General features: G+C 42.0%; 1 protein-coding gene across 1 annotated transcript in view; it reads left to right on the top strand.

Annotated features, from left to right (window-relative positions):
• Window positions 1-5797: 5797 nt before the first annotated feature.
• Window positions 5798-15480, top strand: part of LOC103183793 (BCL-6 corepressor) — a 131486-nt gene continuing 121803 nt past the window's right edge. The window contains exon 1 of the mRNA XM_007901480.2: window positions 5798-6025. Within this exon, the coding sequence (XP_007899671.1) occupies window positions 5948-6025 (78 nt within the window). The 5' untranslated portion in view covers window positions 5798-5947. The remainder of the gene's footprint in view (window positions 6026-15480) is intronic.

Genomic DNA, 15480 nt, shown 5'->3' with positions numbered 1-15480 from the left:
CGCAGTTGATGCAAGATGCCTAGTAAATACACGAAATAACGCTATTAAAAATGAGTAATGTTTTAAGTCATACCAGTTCAATTATAGGGAAAGTGGTTTGAAAGCAAAAACCCTGAAAATGATTGATTGTTCGCGTTTGGGTTTCCTACAATGTTTTCTACGCGTATTGGAAACGAAAACAAAACGCACAATGCTCCAAAAACCTAAAGGAGAAGAATTCTGTGGGGCTCATATTTTAGAAGTCACGCAATGCAGTAAAACACACACTGCCACGAAGTATCCCTTATCTCTTTGCCTTTCCTCCTTATGTTACACAGTGAAATGTTGCTGGGCGGTGGCGAGTGAGTGAGGCCACCGCGCGGGTCTGGCTCTCTCTGAGTGCGAACCATCGTGACTTTGCACATCAGCCGTTTGGAGAAACACTTGCGGCAACAATGAAGGGGGAGGGAGCGGTGCCTGGCAGCCATCAGGCCCTGGGAAGCTCTGATACAAAGCAGCAACGTGTTTGCTGTGGACTGATAGGCAGTCCTCGGCCAGCTGGTTCTCGCTGATTGATGTTTTGTGTCTCACGCTTGTAATTTTTTTGGGGTGGTTTGGACGTGTCAGGAGTTCCTCAGCTAACCTCAAGCACGGAGGGAGGAGAGGGAATGGTGATGCATGCATGCATGCAGCCCCCGTAGGAGAAAGTTTGAGAAGGTGGCGCGCTTTTTCTCCCATTTGATCTGCTGTGAAATAAACTGCTTTTTGTGCAGTTGAGCGGAAGGAAGTTCTGATCTAAAGCTGCGCGTACAAGAGCCCCAGCTCGAGGAGAAATGAGGCGCAACTATCTGAAAAGGAAAAGGGAGTTGGAAAGAGAATCAAAGCGCTTTAACTGCGAGTGAGCACAACAGCACTTAATGTTGGGCTGCCTTTGAAAATGAGTTGCAGCAAATCTGAACGCCAAATGTATTCTTGCACGGATACAACCTTTATGTCATAAGAAAGGGTTTGTATTCCATTTTCACAAGTAAATAAAGATAAATATTACAACGTGTAATGTGTTTGTAGTATTCTGTGCAGAAGTGGATGTCAGTGCGTGAATAGGCCATACGGTTAAGCAGATCGCGTGCTTGAATATGAGTTTTCTGTTACTGTCATATTATCGGGGCGACATAATGAAATCCTAAGGCTATTTGGACTGGACTGACGATTGGAAATTGAAATCATTTGGGGATTTCAGCGTTTTTTCTGCATTTATGGTTCAGTGGTACAATCGTGTACGTCCGTGTGCGTGTATATAAGGAAAGGGGTTGAGACGAACAATGTGAATTACCTATTTTACACGTTACACATTTACGTCCTTTGCTTTATTGAAATAGTAACCCTTCCCCACCCCCATTCCAGTCGACAATTGCAGTTCTTTGGTCATTATTTTCAGAAAAGTGGCTGGTAAACAGGAATTTTATAGTGCGTCTCAACTTTTATGTTCTGCAATGCACAATACTGTTCATAACAGTTAAAATGTCAGTGTCTTGAATGCCATCGTTGATGGGAGCCCACCCCAGCATTATTACGAGGCATTATCTGAATTTCCTCCCTGGGACTAATGCTCACACTGAGTGAACGTGGCGATCGTTCAACAAAAGCCATTGTTGAATGTGTTTTGTTCCTCTCCTCTGGCGGTGCACCAGAGAGGAGGAAATGAGTTCACGGCCGTTCTGCTGACACAGGCGTGTAATGAGAGATGAAGCCGCGATACCACACTGAGGCGTCTCATTCAGCCTCTTTTCGCATGATCGCTCTGCCAGGTGTTTCGTGGTCTCGGTTTCAGACTATTTTGCACATTTGTAATGCTTTCTCCCTGCTCTCTCTCTCTCTCTATCTCCCCCATCCGCTTCTTCATCCGATTGAGCACATTAAACACTACAAATATACCGTTTACATGACTACGGCCTGCCTCTATACAACAGCAGTATTGTGAGTGGGTTCTCGTTCTTTTGATTGACGTTAGATGGATGATTGATGCCCTGTTTCCACAGCCCAAATCTATTTTACAGGCACACTCTCCAGTTTCCCCCACACATTGTATATTCTATATAAAAATATATTAAAAAGGAGCTGATATGTTTTGTTTGAAGTTGGCAATGGCTTCTATTCGCGTGTTTTTTTTAAAAAAAAGTTCTTTACTTTCTATTTCGGGATGGTTTCACTGGTGGATATGCTCGGCGTTCAGTGCAGACACACGCAGAGCTCGCTGGTTGGCTGCCGCCTCCGGTGGAAATCCGTCCGTTTCGAAGTGATGAAAGGAAGGGTCGAATAAAAAGACAAATACTGTATGAAATGATGGAAGCATTCAAGAGTTAAATCGCGGCCACTGGCTGTAAGCATTTTTCCCTCTGACTGATGTATTTATTGCAGTGGTTTAATTGTGGAGTGGGATAAAGTTGACCCTCTCTCCTAAGCGTGAGAATGCCCCGCAGCGGTGATTTCGTGTTGATTGCCTATTATCACCGATAGGTTGGCGGTGGCTGATTGACGTTTCACGGCAGCTCACAAGCACTGAACTCAATCCGATTTCAGAGGGGCAGACGATTTCTGCAGACGAGCGCACAAAAGGCTGGGATTTCGCTTATGAAATTGCTCTTTCTCACATCCCGATTGATACCTTTCCTCTCCTTTCGCCGGGAGGCGCTGATTCCTTTTTTTTAACCTACAAGCCCACATGGTGTGTACTCTTCCAGCTCTGTCACGCAAAGAAACAATGCCGGACCCTCTCTCGCTAATCTCCCTTTCCCGGGAACCATTATCGTCAACATGAGGAAAGCTTTCAATGTGTGGCGTTGCCCTAACATTGATGCTTTCTTATGCATCTTATTCTGAAGTTATTCTTCCATTTTTTTTTCTCACCTCCTTACTGGGGGTTACTCTGCTAGAACGCACCCCTACTTTGCTCAGGTGACCATTATGTATGTATGAACCTTGACAGTGAGTGATTGGCAGGCTATCATGGGGGGGGGGGGCATCACCGCAGAGACAACTGTCCTCACCTGCGCTACACACAACATCCAGCATCACATCCTGGCAGAATTTCCCTTCCTGAGCCCAGGGAGGAACACTGAGGCCAATTTTAACGCCCCTACTGTCATCAGGTTGAGTGAGACCTGTTAAGTCAGTACAGATGGGTATTAGAACACGCAACTCTGCGGTCTCCAGGCAGTGTCGATAAGCACAAGCTTGTTCACGCTCTGAAATTGAAGGTGCAGTTTGCATTCCATAGGTCCTAGACTTAAATCGGCTCAAAATGCATCATCAATACACTAAATTCAGTTCTGTCAAGCATAAAGTCAATCTTAAACTGATTTGTAATGTCGCCAGGCACAAAGCAAAAGATGGATGCATTTTGCTATTGATTGTAACCATGATGTTATCTTGGCACAGATTATCTTAGACGGGCTTCATTGTATTAAAAAATACTATTACCGAACGCAGTTACAATGTTTAGGAGTCGAGAACAAGCCTTTTACATTCACCAGATGAGTACAACAGTCCAATTATTGAAATGTTTAGTCGCGCTCTTCTTCACCGGGTATATAAGTGTAGCAGGGTGTGTATAAATAGCATTATATTGTGCATATAACAAACTACGAAGTTTAAAGAGCGGTTTATCCATGCAAATATCGGGAAGAATTTCGCTCTAAAGAAGTAGGGTTGCGTTTGCACGTATTACTGTTCGGTGTCAGCTGGTCGCTGTATCACTGCGTGGCTCTGACACAGATTGTAGTGCTTGAACCGCCACCTTCAGTTGTGCAGTCAACGCATCTGTGTCGCAAACTCTGGTCCCGTGGATGAGTCATAAAGTATGTTTAGGAGCGGGGGCGGTCAGACAAGTAGATGGAAGTGGCAGCCGAGCTGAGTGCAGCCCGCGGCTCATTGGACTGCAAGCGTGGTTACTGCCGGCTTGATATGAATAATAGAACCGTGTTTGAACCTCCTTGGTGCTGAGATGCAGGATTCTGGATTTCCCTCCAGATTTATTGCACCTACCGATATTTTCGTAATTATTCACCCAACGCCAGCAAAGCGCTATTTCGTGTAGGGTTTTGAGAAATGAGTCACTGTGTTTCAGGGGCGGCTCGCTGTGAAGTGTCATTTGCAGAGTTCAAAAATTAAAAGTTGCACTGTGTAATCGATGTGGTCCATCCATGTGTGTATCCCTTCACATGTGATAATGCAATCCCTCACTGCTCGCATAGAGAAAAGAAGTTGGGCAGATTTTTTTTAAAAAAAACATCAAGATGAAACCAAATGAAAGAACCCTATCCAGACTTTAAGGGCTGGGCGGGTGTAGGCGGGGAAGCTTAGACTACAGAAAGAGATCATTTAAAATATCTTTTTACTCAGTCGACTGAACAATAACAGCTGAAAGTGCCTCAATTGGCACACAGCGTGCATTTAATACGTGTGCAACAGTTGCAGGTTGGGGGGGAGGGGGCGAGGTCACGTTATTCCTAAGGCTGGTTAAACTCTGTACAGCTGACATTTTAGTGTAACTGTATTTCCATGTTCTAGTGTCATTCACTATGATAATATGTCCAGTCACAAGAACGTTGTGAAATGACACCCTATTGCACCACCGTCGTTTACCCGAATAAACCAGAGTTGCTTATTTTAAAAGCGAGATGAGTCCTGGTTATTTTCCTGACGTGAAGTGAGTTTTGTTCCGCAAAAGAAATCCATTGATGACCGGATGGATAATCATCCACAAGACTTTAATTCGTGGATTTTTCATCCAACGCTGTTTACCGAACCTTATCTTAAATAATGTGACTGTTGTTTGCTCCGCAATGCGATTGTCAACAAAACACACAGAACATTATCACTTCATTTGCAAAGATCAGCCAAGCTGGGTTTATGAATACTCCCCCTCCCCCCCCCACCCAACACACACACACGCATACAGACACAACCTCTTTGTGGCACTGCATTGATCCGAAGTCAAAAAGGAAAAAAAAATACACTTCTTTTCAAAAAAATCAAAAGAGTAGACTGTTGGCATAGGATGGAAATTCTCGGCACACCTTTAAGATGTTTGTGCAATGCATGTTTATACGAGCCACTGACTAACTCGGCGTGCAGGGAAGTGTAACGTTTACAACAGTGATCGCAGTGAAAGCTTCCTTCCGTTTTTGTTTTTTTTTAAATATAAAAAAAATGACTTCCAAAAGATCGGGGGAGCCGGCTCAGAAAGTTTAGCTGGAGTTATGAGTGAAGCGGGCTGTGAATGGGCAGCTGTGGTCACATGAGCCCATTTTGTTTGGTTTTATTGAAGCTAATTCATTTCCCGAGGTCGCAGTCTGCATCACAGGAAACAGCAGCTCCCAGACTGTTCTCCTCGGATAATCCTGGCAGAGACAAATGTTACACAAGACAAGCGGTGCGACAACTTTGGAGGCGAAGGGCTGACGGTTGCTGCTGTTCCTTCACTGGGGTGGGAGGGAGGTGGGCAGCATTGCGTGCAGTGCTTCCTTCTGGCGCTCTGGAGGGAGAAGCCGCAGTCGTGTTCGTTCAGCCTTCCTTCATTAGGAGTCACTCTGTTTTTTGGATAGTGTTTCCTTTGTCCTCGTGTGTAAACTACGTTATCAAGTTTGCATAGGGTGCTGTGAAATCCAAGATTCTCAGTCGAGTTGGATAAAAGCCTCTATGTATGTACGTGTGATTCGACTCGAAAGCAATACAGTTTACAGTTGAGTTGCACTGTGTCGAGAGAGGAGGGGATTTCACGGTTGTGACTGGAGAATGGTGTTGGCAGCCGCTCCGACGCTAACTGTGCACAGGGGCCATACATCATTAGTTGCTTATCTGGCAAAGATTTCAAACAAACGGGAGTTAGAGTCGCAGGTTTAACTATTCTCTGGTGGAACTTAAAGAGCTGGACTTTTCTGAGCGAGGTGCTTACCCCAGTCAGGTGATGCTGGAGATGGAGGAATCGCAACCACTCCATCCAGCCTGGATAGGTCCCGTCGCCAAGCTTCGCAGGAAGGATAAGGTAAGACGATATGCATCGGTGCTCTTTATTCCTCTCCGATCTGTTTCAGTTACTCTCTTCCTCCGATACCTTCAAAAGGTTCGCGTTTTTTAAAAAAAAAGCCCAACAAAGTTCCCCGACCGAGGACCTGGGTAAACCGATACTGAAGTAAAAGTCGTTTTATCACTCGTGTTAAGCGTTGAAATGTTTTCCGAAAGGTGGTGGTGGAGGGGAGGGGGTCATGCTCTACCCTGGCCATGCTCTCGGAGTGCTGGCATTTAATCAGTCTGCAAGGACCCTCGAATGCCCCATTGCCTAATAAAACAAGGAACAAAATTACGACAAATTGGCGCAATAAAAGGGCACAGATCATTTCATTAACAATTTATGAAATTGAAAGGTGTTGCCAGACACAATTAATGTTTTACACAAGTGTCGGGTACACAGTGTTTTAGTGGATGTGGGCAGGCCGTGTGAGTGCTGGGTGCAGTCCCATGTCCATGTATTGCTGGTAAGTGCGCGGCTATTGTTCAGCCAAACCATGGCATGTTCCGGCTCAGTGTTTGCAATGCGGGTTCGCGTCTGTGTAGTAACGCGTTTATTTTCACACAGGCAGTTGGCGTCTCTCTCTCTCTCCCCCCTCTCTCTCCCGCCCCCCCCCCCCCTCTCTCTCCTCGCTCGCTCGCTAACAGCGCAGATGTGGTGCACGCTCCAGCTTGTGCTTGATTCGCTGTGCGCTCAGGAAAGGACTTAATATGCAGCAGACTGGCGGCTGCTGCTGCTGCTGGTGGTGAATTGGGCGTCTCCCCACATTAAGCAGCTTTGGAGCCACTTCCCTGTGCAATCCCGTGCTGGTCTGGCATAGCTGCTGCATTCGCTGTAACAGAAAGTATTGCGCCACTGCCCTTGGTGGATCCGTGTGAGAAGGAGGTGAGATGCAGAGCGCTGTAACTGATCTCTATTCATCAGTTTCCGTCTGAGACGTTGCTCGGCCTCTGGGGTCACCCGGGGCAGGGGAGTGGTAAACTAAGCCGAAACGGATAATTAATCTGCATCAGAGCTGCTGGCGGCTGACACAAGACGACTCCGGCACCATCAGAGGCTTTTCAATACTTTTTTTTTACACAGCGAGCACCAGAATGTCTGCCACATCGGGCGTCTTTTGTTATTTTTTTTTGGCATAACACAGGACTTGATCGGTATAATTAACCAAAAGCCGGGATCTGCAGGCTCTGGGTGTAGAGTGCTGCGATTGCTTTTTCGATACGCATAATACGTGGATCAGGAAGCCAGTGGAGCGTAGCCCGGGCTCCTCCTGCAAATTCCTTCATTCATTAGCGGCCTGAAAGCCGGAGATTGAAGATGTATTTGGGGCGACGTGAGCGACGGGTCGGAACCCCCACTTAGTTCCGGAATAACCGTACACTGCCACCTTTTGTGGGCCTCACTTCCAAAGTTTCTGTTGTTGATTGGGCGACTTGACCACAACTTACATAAAATCTGTTACCGGGTTTCGTGCAATCGGTTTCGGAAATCTGCTGGAGAGCAAAACATAGATTTTTTTTTTTGCACTGCAGCCACGCACTTTTTAAACCCGAATTAGGCGTCTGCAACTCAAACACCCCCTCCCCCCCCCCGATCCGGGGCGTGTGAATCAAATCCCGTGAAAATGACCAAATTCAAAACTCAGCCTTTATTTTCAATGCATGTGGTCACTTAAAGTCAACACACTGAGTAATATTGGCCCTTCGGATTGGCATTAGGTTAGTACAGAATAAGGTACATTCATTATACGAAAGCAGGATCATTTACAACAACAACAACAACAACTTGCATTTATATAGCGCCCCTCACGCAGGGTAGCGTCCCAGAGCGCTCGGTGAAGTGCAGCTTGCTTTTGTTATTCAGTGGCTTAAACAAAAACAGCTATCCTTACCTTGACCTTTTTTGGTGGGAGGGGAGATGAGCTTTATGGTCTTAAAGATGAGGGATGTTGGTGCTGGGACATGGAACATTTTCTCAATGTAGGCACCTAAGATCCACATGAAACATATCCAAAACTTCCCACCATACCCCACGAATAAGCCTCAGCTCAGTCTTGGAAGACCACCATGTTACATTCTCAGTGTATCTTTGTAAGATAATGATCTTTCTCAATTTAACAAAATAAGAAATTAACGCATAATGTATTTTTTATGGTAAATATTCCTGGCAGGCATGTAAAGAGTGGCACCCTACATATGAATGAAGGAGTTGGCAAATCTGTCTCACTGTGGTCTCAGAGACATGGTGTGATAATTTGAATTGTGAAGTTGCATATGATGAGCAGGTTCTTGTGGTTCTTCTAATTTTCAGAAATAACAACAACAAAAAAGCTTCCATGAAGAAAAGTATCTTTTTAAATTAATTCTGGAACAATATTCATGATGCCCATTGGTATTTTAGAAGTCTTCTTCAGCCAGTGACTCAAATTTGTCACATAGTGCTTTAGAGATTGGAGGTCCACTAAAATCTCACCTAAATTCTTTATATGTGATCTTGGGGAGCGAGTGCTAACGGGCTAATAAAATAGGTTCCATCACAGCTATACCTAATACTGTCATCAATACATGGCCATACTCAGGACACTTTCATCTGAGATTATTGAATTGTGACCAGGAATGGAAACACTGGTGAAATTTAGCCTCACAAACTCAATGATAACAGCAATTTTACTTGCCCCAATATTGCTCTGATTGAGATTAGGAAGTTCAGCTAATGCAGCATGAAAAATGGATAAAATTGAGGACTCCCTGCTTTGTGTGGTTCAATGCCAACATCACCATTATCTACTCAAATATTAGGGTGCAGAGGATCATTAACATTAAATGTATTTTTAATATGTGTTACTATTCATAGCCTAAACCAGATTTCTGTTTGCACTTCTTCCCGATGTTTCCCACTGTACATATCCATTTCAAGTCTCTGAACATTCAGCTGCATGCCCTCAACCCTGTGCAACTTCGTATCAACGAGCATTTGAAGAATGTGATCTGTCTTGTTGACATTTTTTCCCCCTACCCCAGAGGTGGGATTTTCCAGTCATCTAGGAGCATAGCCTAGCTATATTTGATTATCATTTGATACTGGTATTTCAATTTGCGATCTGTGAATCAAAGTCTTATGCTCAGCCTTCTATTGTCTGCCTACCCATTATCTACTTTTAAACAAATTGACCCATTTTTAAAAAATCCTTTATTCTTTAATATCGTCCTTGCTGTCCCATATTCCTCGGTAGATTAGATGGATTGTAGACCTGATATTACTCTTTATTAATGCCATTCCTGATCTGACAATTAAAATATAAACTTCCTTGATGACCTCACAAGCAAAGGCACCATTCAGTACAGTATAAAGTTACACAACCCAGAGGTACATAAGTTTGAATTCCAGTTTGTGCTGCTAACTCATCTTAGCCAGGGACACTTTAATTGATCTATTCTCCCCTGGTTTAGGGAGGGAAAAATCAACCAGGGTTTCAGTTCTATATTGCTGGAAGGTGTATGTTTGTGGAGGGGGTTTATGACAGGATCAGTCTTAGCTACGATTGAATAGCCTGTCAACACTCATGGTCACAACTCACATATAAATAATAGATGCTTGGGCCTGATAACTGAGAGAGACCAGCACATTTGTTATTATCCCCCACTAGAAGGAAAAACGAGAGCAGGAGCAAATTTGAGTAAGAATTGCTTTTTGGGGGAAGAACTAAGAAAGGCCATGCAAGATTTGCTCTCCATTTTTAAAAATTTTAACTTTTCTTTGTTCAAAATAGAAAAGTGTTTGGCTTCCATTTGCAAAGGTCAGGAATTCAGCTTCTGTGGCTAATGGTTTCACATCCATGTCTTATCACTCCATTGGGTAGTGGTGTTATGTGTTAAGTATGCTGTGCCATCTGTCTGGTTATTTTTAACCTATCAGTAAACAAATTGAACAAGTCAGAATGCAAAATAATAGTTGTTCAAGGTAAAGGAGATGAAAGTTTTTACCTGGTGTTTTTTTCTGGAAAGTTTGTGTCGGGCAATTGGTACCAATTATTTTTGGACTGAGTTACTAAGGAATTTATATGTGATCATTTTAGCTTGTCTCAACAACAACAGCAAATTGCATTTATATAGCTCCTTTCACGTCAGGAGGACATCCCAATGTGCTGAAAAGGTCTCATTAAGCAGGCTGCAAGTGGATTGTGATCTTGGAGTTGGAGTTAAGATGTCAGTTATATTAATAATAATAATTAACAATGAGAATATGTCTCTGAAACAACACAGACATTATAAAATGTTTCACCCACAAAAATATACAGTCAATTCACTTTATAGTATATTCTGTGAAGCACTTTGAGACGTCTCAAAGTTTGATAAGGCACTGTATGAAATGCAAGGATTATTATAAACACAAATTAGAAACACTAAAAAAGGACCACCTACTGTTCTGTAATTGGCATTATTGAAAATCTTTTGGTTCTGAAGTAAAGTGCTGTCTCGTAAATCGGATTCAATCTTTGGTGCTTTTTACAATGCCATCTTTGGAGCAATGTTCCATGTGGATAGAATAAAACAGACTAATCTGAAGTTTGCTGAAAATCCATTTTGATATGCATTGGAAATTCATATGCATTGGTTGAATGTTGATATTGTTGTGCAGTTCAATATGTCTGACATATACAGACAGATGTATATACATGTAGTTGGTATGAAAGGAGGATTTAATATAAAACATGAAAGATCACATATTATGATTATTGTCAAAAGTGTTACACTTGCTGCCCATTTTGGTAGGTGTGCACCATTCTCAGTTTGAGGAAATGTAAAAGCAATTGTTTTTCTATTTATGCTTCCCTCATTTCACCCCCACCCATTAAATTCACCATTATTGCTGCACATCTGTTTCTTAATAATGAGATGTAATGAGATGCATTCATGTTACTTGCACTGGTCCTGATAGGCTTTTCCCCCTCTTATCTACAGTTAGAATAATCAATACCATGGAGCATTTAATCTGATTGATAATTGTGAAAAGTTACCCAATAAGAATTGTTGGATTTAAATGACAGTCGAAGAAGCTGAAATTCAAACTAGCTTTGCTGGTTGTAAGGGTAAAATTATATACCAAATGGACTCAATGCATGCACTTTTTATTTTCTACTCAATTTCTCCCAACTCATTTAATTTGGTTGGAAGGGAGGGACAAGCATCAAAACCATCCCTAAAAACACATGTAGGACTGAGTTTTGGTTAAAATAGCAGAAAGATTTGAGCAGTGTGGACAACACACCAGATTCTATTACAACCCACAGTCGCCACATCTGGTGAATGCCTGTTTATGTAGGATACTACAGTGCAAAATACAGTTATGATTAAAGCTCTGTTTATTTCAGTACGTTAATTTTTTCAATTTTAAATTGATTAAAGTTTAACAGGATTATACATAAGACATTCCATTTAGCTGTAGCAGACAATGAAATATTTTATAACCCTAAAATAATAATAATAATAATAATAATCCTTGCATTTGATATAGCGCTTTTCACGTCAGGAGGACGTCCCAAAGCGCTTCACAGAACACACTGTAAAGTGAATTGACTGTATATTTGTGGGCGAACGCGGCAGCCAATTGCGCACAGCAATGTCCCACAAACAGTCGTAGATTGAAAATGACCAATTTAATTATTGTTTTTGGTTTTTTTGGAGGGATTATTATTAGGCGTGTGGAGTAAGGAAACTTGCCCAAGGTTTCGCCCTGCCTGGGATTGAACTCAGGTCTCTCACTTGCAAAGCGAGTGCTCTAACCACTGAGCTACAGGACTCCACTGTGTGGACAATAAAAGTGCATTCAAGTTTCTGAATACTTAAAAAAAAATTGAAAAATAACAATTTGTAACTTCACTTTTCTTGTACTTTTTGCTGTTATTTAATGCTACATTGTATTGTTGCAGAGGTCAGACCAGACAAGAAATCAGCTAAAATATGGGTTCCAAAATAAAGCACATTCAAGTAAATTTTTTGGACTCCAAATTTATCTCAGCATAAACAAGATCCAATTTGGGGCTTTCCTTTACAAACGACCCCGTTATATTCCAGAACGAGCGTAGTCCTCAATACTGTCAAATTATCAGATTTACTGAGGCGGAGTTCAGTATAACTGGCCTTGTGTATCTAGATCTACTGAAATCCAACTGTCTTATAGAGGTCGACTTGTATTATACCTGCCCTGCATGTGTGTTCTAATATCATAATTATTCTTACACCACTAGACCAGTACTGGTAAGTGAATTTTCTGAGGTCAAGCTAGTTATACTGTCTTCTCCAAATACTACCACTGACTTACTAGAAGAGAACTGCTTGTGGGTATGCACAACATTAAATGTGTGATATTACCTGCTGTGAGTGTGTTAAAAATATTTTCATTTATGATATAAAAAAGGAAAAATTATTCCAATGCACACTTCAGCTGTAAGTATTAAATAGAAAGACCTACTTTATTATCTTCATTATACTATCTTCATTACGCTATCTTCATTATACTTATACCTGGCATGATGTTGATCATTAATTGTATGAATCTCAGACTATAGTACAGCATCAAATACCATCCCAAAATGAACTAGGATGCATACAAATTAGACCACTTTCAAAAGATAGGCTTGCAGCAGTACAGCCCAGAATATAATTAAGTAAATGAATAAATAGATATTGTTCAGCTGTTGATGGTGACTTTAAGATGATTGTCTAGGGTAACACTGCAGTTGCAGTGCTGGAGGAGTGCTCAACATCACTTGTCTTTTGGATGTTAAGATGAGGTTCTGTCTGCCTGTTTAGATGAATATTTCGGCCACAAAATATACAGTCAATTCACTTTACAGTATATTCTCAAAGACATGAGGCACCATATCAAGTGCAAGTATTATTATTACATTAGAAATCCCATGACACTATTTGAAAAGAGAAGGGAGTTGCTGCCAGTGTCCTAGCCGACAATCCAAAGCAAACAGCTGGAAAGAAAATCAAGAACAAAAAAGTAAAATAGTATAGGAATAATAAGTAAGATATAAGTAATTGAAGAAAAATTGTAAAATTAACCCTTCAAATTTTGGTGGGTAAATACTTTCCCGCTCTACACCCCCAAACTGTGCACTGTTAAGCCATGCAGACCATTACAGATTTTTGTTTAAATAATCTAATTCAATGTGATAGTATTGGGGTGGGGGGGATCTATAATTGGACACAGCATTTTGTTACTAATGATTGGGCAAAATCAGCCAAGGTTCCCACACCTGATCACTTTCCAGTGACTCATGCTGCAAAATGCTTTTTGGGTGAGGACAGTATAATTTTCAGCTGTGATATGTGCAGTCAAATAGTTTGCTGATGCTCAAGGTCTGGTGTCATAAATGAAAATTGGCAATTTGAGCCACTGTAGCTCATGGAACTGCATGCCAGCAGAGGAACTCCTTCATGAAAGGAGGAGGAGTAGGAAAATTGGCCCAGTCAGATAGTAAGGTGGAAACAACTGATTATGATATAGAGCTTTTGGAAAGAGACAGGGGGGTGGGGGGGGGGGAAAGTAACACAATGAAATTAACATCCACAAACAATTGTTTTTGTATCCACAGCTCAACAAAGCCTTACATTTGTCTTACAGCACTTAAAGTGGGTGAGAACTCTCTCAATTGACATTCCAGCTCTTAAACAACAACCTTCTTCCCCCTCCACCCTCCCATTTCATGCTGACTAAGATGACCGTCTGTGTTTTTGAACAGACAGTATAGTATCGTAAGCTGAACTTTAAACTGGACAGCAAAAGTCAATTTTTTTCAAAAGAACAAAGTGGACATAAGCCAGCTAGGGATTTATTCAGCCACCAACATCTACCTACCTCATCACAAGGTGCCATGTAAGAGTGTGGAAGAGGTCCATGCAGTCTAAGCAGCAAAGAATATTGTTTTCCATCTCTTTATATACATTGGGCATCAAACTCCTGGCTCAATTGAGACTTTGTTGTGCAGGAATTTTCAATTTCCCAAGGATTTGGGGCTGCAGAAATAACCGCCAAGTAATGTGCAGAGAATCCAAACCATGACCTCAATATAGAAACAACAGCTTGTATTTATAAAATGACCTTCATGTGGGTAGCATCCCGGAGCACTTGGGAGTGGTGGAGCTGAAGTCCTTCTGCTTCTATGTAAGTACTATCAAAGTGGAAGGACTTCAGAAGTGATCGAAAGATGGGCAAGGAGGGGATAAAGTGGAGGGATTGAGGCAGACAGTTACAGAGTTTCGGGACATAGTAACTGAAAGCATGACTGCTGATGGTGGAGTGAAGAGTATGTGTAGAAGGCAGGAGCCAGCAGAGTGAGGTGCTTGGTGGAGTGGAGGAAGGAAATACCATTCCAGCAGCCTAGGATGCATTGCATTCAGCTTGTTTCAAAAGTTTTAATATAATACTGTGGTATAATACTTTGGCTACGAAAGGGATTTTACAAATCACTTTTTTCTCTCCTCACTGATATTTTCTTCACCCTTTTTCTGACATTGTTTGATTTATTTTTTGTTCTATTGGTGAATGGTTTCATCCATGTGTGGCATATGTCCTCCAATGTCTTGTCCAAGTGGGCATGATTCACATAGGTCTTGACAGTGAGGACTGTCAGATTATGCAACTAGTTGGGGGAGGGGAAGGGTCACAGCCAAGATCAATCCTGTCCTTACCAGACAGCTAGACTGTTGATGTTGTTGAACTGTCAAGGGGGGTCACAGAATAATGATCAGGAATAGAAACCCTGGCAGATTTAACCCCCCACCCCCTTCCAAAAGACAGGAATGCTGTGACTAATTGTACCTAAGCTTCTGGTTGTCGCCCTATTATAGATCAAGGATCAAATCTGAGGCCTTCATCAGTCTGTGGAACTCAATTGCTAACTGAGGCATTGAGGTACAACATATAGAATTTATTTAATGCAGTAAAATATAGGCACATAACTAATTAAGAAATAATTTGAGTGGACAAATTACGTGTGCTCACATTTATTAAGTGCTACAGATTGTAAACCTGAAACAATATAATAAAATAATCCCTGTATACGCTATTGTGCCTTATCACATCCTTGAAACATCTCAAAGTGCTTTGCAAGAATTACTATAAAGTGTTGTGATTGTGTATTTGTAGGAAAATGCAGGAGCCATTTCCTCACAGTAATGTTCCACAAACAGCCATGAAGTGAATGCCGAATTTTATATAATGGATTGGTGGCCAGAATACCAGGAGAAACTGCCGTCTCTTTTTGAATGGTGCCATGGGATCTTCAATGTCTAACTTAATAGGCATCTGGGTCCTCAGTTTAAGGTTTCATCTGAAGGGACGGCACCTCGTACAATGCAACACTCCCTCAGCATTGCATTACCAGCCTAGACTATGTGAGTTGAAAGCCCCCATGTGAA

The sequence above is a fragment of the Callorhinchus milii genome, unplaced genomic scaffold (genome assembly GCF_018977255.1).
Source record: "Callorhinchus milii isolate IMCB2004 unplaced genomic scaffold, IMCB_Cmil_1.0 Scaffold4, whole genome shotgun sequence".
In the NCBI taxonomy this organism is placed as follows: Eukaryota; Metazoa; Chordata; class Chondrichthyes; order Chimaeriformes; family Callorhinchidae; genus Callorhinchus; species Callorhinchus milii.
The sequence above is the reverse complement of the archived record's forward strand: the minus strand, read 5'-3'. Positions and strand labels throughout refer to the sequence as shown.